Source organism: Oncorhynchus kisutch, linkage group LG11 (genome assembly GCF_002021735.2).
Source record: "Oncorhynchus kisutch isolate 150728-3 linkage group LG11, Okis_V2, whole genome shotgun sequence".
Classification (NCBI taxonomy): domain Eukaryota; kingdom Metazoa; phylum Chordata; class Actinopteri; order Salmoniformes; family Salmonidae; genus Oncorhynchus; species Oncorhynchus kisutch.
In genome coordinates this window covers 86,103,116-86,107,362 of record NC_034184.2, presented here as the reverse complement: position 1 = coordinate 86,107,362, position 4,247 = coordinate 86,103,116, and the positions used below count along the sequence as shown (strand labels likewise).

The 4,247-nt window shown below is 46.7% G+C and overlaps 1 protein-coding gene across 1 annotated transcript; it reads right to left on the bottom strand.

Annotated features, from left to right (window-relative positions):
• Window positions 1-564: 564 nt before the first annotated feature.
• On the bottom strand, window positions 565-4,055 carry LOC116376117 (retinol dehydrogenase 10-A-like). Its single transcript, XM_031835036.1, has 3 exons — window positions 4,014-4,055; window positions 3,084-3,182; window positions 565-714 (listed from the first exon to the last, which is right to left on the bottom strand). The coding sequence occupies exons 1-3, from the start codon at window positions 4,053-4,055 to the stop codon at window positions 565-567; spliced, it is 291 nt and encodes a 96-aa protein (XP_031690896.1).
• Between the last annotated feature and the right edge of the window lie 192 nt (window positions 4,056-4,247).

Here is a 4,247-nt window from a genome sequence, read left to right as displayed (position 1 = left end):
AAATAGACATTTAAATGCTAAGGGATAAAGCACACTATGAATCACGTTATGATTAATTGATTGAGTGGAATGACTGATTATTTGATTGATTGATTGAGTATTTGATTGATTGATTGATTATTTGATTGAATGATTGATTGATTATTTGATTGAATGATTGATTATTGATTGATTGATTGATTATTTGATTGATTGAATTGATTGATTATTTGATTGAATGATTGGTTGATTATTTGATTGATTCATTGATTGATTATTTGATTGATTATTTGATATAATGATTGATTGATTATTTGATTGATTTATTATTGATATTGATTGATTTATGATTATTTGATTGATTGATTGATTGATTATTTGATTGATTGATAGATTATTTGATTGATTGATTTATTATTGATTGATTGATGGTTGATTATTTGATGATTGATTATAATTTGATTGATTGATTGGTTGATTATTTGATTGATTGATTTATAATTTGATTGATTGATTGGTTGATTATTTGATTGATTGATTGGTTGATTATTGATTGATTGATTGATTGATTGATTGATGGATGAGTCACCTTATCCTGCAGCCTTTGAACATGCCCGTGTCCACCAGGTAGGGACACACCAGCGTCATCTTAATGCCGTCCTTATCCGAAGCCTTGATCTCGTGGCTCAGCGACTCGTGGAAGCCGATGGCCCCGAACTTACTGGCGCAGTAATCCTATAGGGGGTCATGAGAGGAAAAGGTGTCCCTGTTAAATCCTGTGTAGCTATCACACTGGAGTAAAGAACACAGTCGTAGAATTACACTGGAATAGAATGGGCGTCAGGATTGGGTTATGGGCTGGGCTGGGATTGGATTGGGTTATGGGCTGGGATTGGATTGGGTTATGGGCTGGGATTGGGTTGGGTCGGGGATGGGCTGGGCTGGGATTGGATTGGGTTATGGGCTGGGATTGGGTATGGGCTGGGATTGGATTGGGTTATGGGCTGGGATTGGATTGGGTTATGGGCTGGGATTGGGGTTGGGTTGGGGATGGGTTGGGTTATGGGTGGGGATTGGGTTATGGGCTGGGATTGGGTTGGGGATGGGTTGGGTTATGGGTTGGATTGGATTGGGTTATGGCTGGGATTGGGTGGGGTTATGGGCTGGGATTGGATTGGGTTATGGGCTGGGATTGGGTGGGGTTATGGGCTGGGATTGGATTGGGTTATGGGCTGGGATTGGTTGGGTTGGGCATGGGTGGGATGGGTTGGGGTTGGATTGATTTATGGGGCGGGGAGGGTTTGATGGTTTCCGCCGGGGGGCCTAATCTTCAAAAAGCAGCTTGGGCAAACCCAGAGAGGATAAAGGAGATGAGACTGTGCCCACGTGACATGCCTGCCAAACTATGGTTCCTAAATGAATAGTCCCTCCTGCCTTAAAATCACATTCAATTTCTATGAAGTATTATAGGTTAAAACCTTGACTGTGCTCCAGTCCCTTGAAGAGAGGACTTAATGGTTATGGATGAGTTCCCGCCTGTGCAACAACAGCTAGGAAACAAAAGGCAATGGGGTAGCGGTGCCTAAAAGACAGAATGAAAATGACACCACTCTGGAATGGAGAGAGAGAGTGAAGGGAGTCCATGTGTTCTAGAATATTAAAGAAGCATTCTAGAAGGCTTCTCTGGAACACACAACAGAGAGTGACAGCTACAGCCACTCTTCTTATTGTCCCAGGACAAATGACCACATCAAATCCTTTTAACACTGACTCGGATAACACACAAAAAGAAACAGTGAGGGCCTGGACGAAAGATGACCCCCCCCCCCCCCACCACACAAAAAAAGTGAAAACAAAGTCCCCTCCATTTAGAGTGAATTGGCTGTGATGTGAATACTGAGAGAGCTGCGATGGTTTCACAAAGAACCTGATGAAGATGTCTCCCTCCCACGGAGACATGTCAGCCTGTTCTTCACTCAGAGCCAAGGGCCCTATGGGCCCAGCCCCAGTCCCCCCCAGCTGCAAACAGAGGGCCCAGAACAGGCCCCCCCAGCTACAGACAGAGGTCCCGTAAGAGGGCCCCGTAACAGGCGCCCCACGCCAACCCCCCAAGCTATAGACAGAGGGCGCCGTAACAGCCCCCTAGACCCCCCCCGAACTACAGACAGAAGGCCCCGTAACAGGCCCCCTAGACCCACCAAGCTATAGACAGAGGCCCCGTAACAGGCCCCTAGACCCCCCCAAGCTATAGACAGAGGGCCCCGTAACAGGTCCCCAGACCCCCCCAAGCTATAGACAGAGAGGTGCCGTAACAGGCCCCCCAGACCCTCCCTACTATAGACAGAGGGCCCCGTAACAGGCCCCCAGACCCCCCCCCCTACTGTAGACAGAGGGTCCCGTAACAGGCCCCCTAAACCCCACCTACTATAGACAGAGGGCCCATAACAGGCCCCCTAAACCCCCCCTACTATAGACAGAGGGCCCTGTAACAGGCCCCAGACCCCCCCCCCCTACTATAGACAGAGGGCCCCGTAACAGGCCCAGACCCCCTACAATAGACAGAGGGCCCCGTAACAGGCCCCCAGACCTCCCCCCCACTATAGACAGAGGGCCCCGTAACAGCCCCCAGACCCCCCCCCCCTACAATAGACAGAGGGCCCCAAAGCTCATCTCTGTTCTTTAAATTTCCAGAGTTGGGGGGAATAATATGAGAAAGGCGAATATCTGTGTCTGTGTCGCTGTCTCTGTGTCGCTGTCTCTGTGTCTCTGTCTCTGTGTCTGTCTCTGTGTCGCTGTCTCTGTGTCGCTGTCTCTGTGTCGCTGTCTCTGTGTCGCTGTCTCTGTGTCGCTGTCTCTGTGTCGCTGTCTCTGTGTCGCTGTCTCTGTGTCGCTGTCTCTGTGTCTCTGTGTCTGCTCTGTGTCCTCTCTGTGTCTGTCTGTTCTCTGTCTCTCTGTCTCTCTGTCTCTCTGTCTCTCTGTCTCTCTGTCTCTCTGTCTCTCTGTCTCTCTGTCTCTCTGTCTCTCTGTCTCTCTGTCTCTGTGTGTACTACATAGTACTACTAACTAACCAAGAGAGAGTGTCTCATTCAGGTGTAGTAACTCACCTCCACACCAGCTGTGCTGAATAGCCCCATAGAGCTGGCAACCGTCACAATGTGGCCGTGGTTCAGCTCCAACATCTTGGGAAGGAATGCCTTGGTGGTCTATAGGAAGAGANGTTCTGACATGTGGTGATATTCTATTGGTGGGGTCAGTAGATGGTGATATTCTATTGGTGGGGTCAGTAGATGGTGATATTCTATGGTGGGGTCAGTAGATGGTGATATTCATTGGTGGGGTAGATGGTGATATTCTATTGGTGGGGTCAGTAGATGGTGATATTCTATTGGTGGGTAGATGGTGATATTCTATTGGTGGGGTCAGTAGATGGTGATATTCTATTGGTGGGTAGATGGTGGATATCTATTGGTGGGGTCAGTAGATGGTGATATTCTATTGGTGGGTAGATGGTGATATTCTATGGTGGGGGTAGGGGTCAGTAGATGGTGATATTCTATTGGTGGTAGATCATGATATTCTATTGGTGGGTAGATGGTGATATTCTATGGTGTGGAAGGGAAGATGTGATATTCTATTGCTGGGTAGATGGTGATATTCTATTGGTGGTTAGATGGGGAAATTTATTGGTGGGTAGATGGTGATATTCTTTTGGTGGGTAGATGGTGATATTCTATTGTGGGTAGATGGTGATATTCTATTGGTGGGGTCAGTAGATGGTGATATTCTATTGGTGGGTAGATGGTGATATTCTATTGGTGGGGGGGTAGATGGTGATATTCTATTGGTGGGTAGATCATGATATTCTATTGGTGGTAGATCATGATATTCTATTGGTGGGTTGTTGACAGCTCGTGGTAACATTCTGAGTGATGTAATGGAAACAGGATGAGACCCATGAGATCTGACAATACACACATCCATCCTGCAACATATTGACAGTACACACACACACACACACACACACACACACACACTATGTTCATCACATCTTCTTTTTGACCTGCTCTATCAGTCATTGTGGAAGCAGACAGTGCTTACAGCCCAAGGTAATGTCATGTGAAGGGAATTTCTCCATTTACAATGTAACGTGGTTTCAGGACCTTCTAAAAAAAAACACCATATAATGCAATCTATTACTATCAATAGTATCTTGTGTGTGTAGAATCCATTGTGTTCACTGTCCCAGCTAAGAAATCAGGACAGGGCCT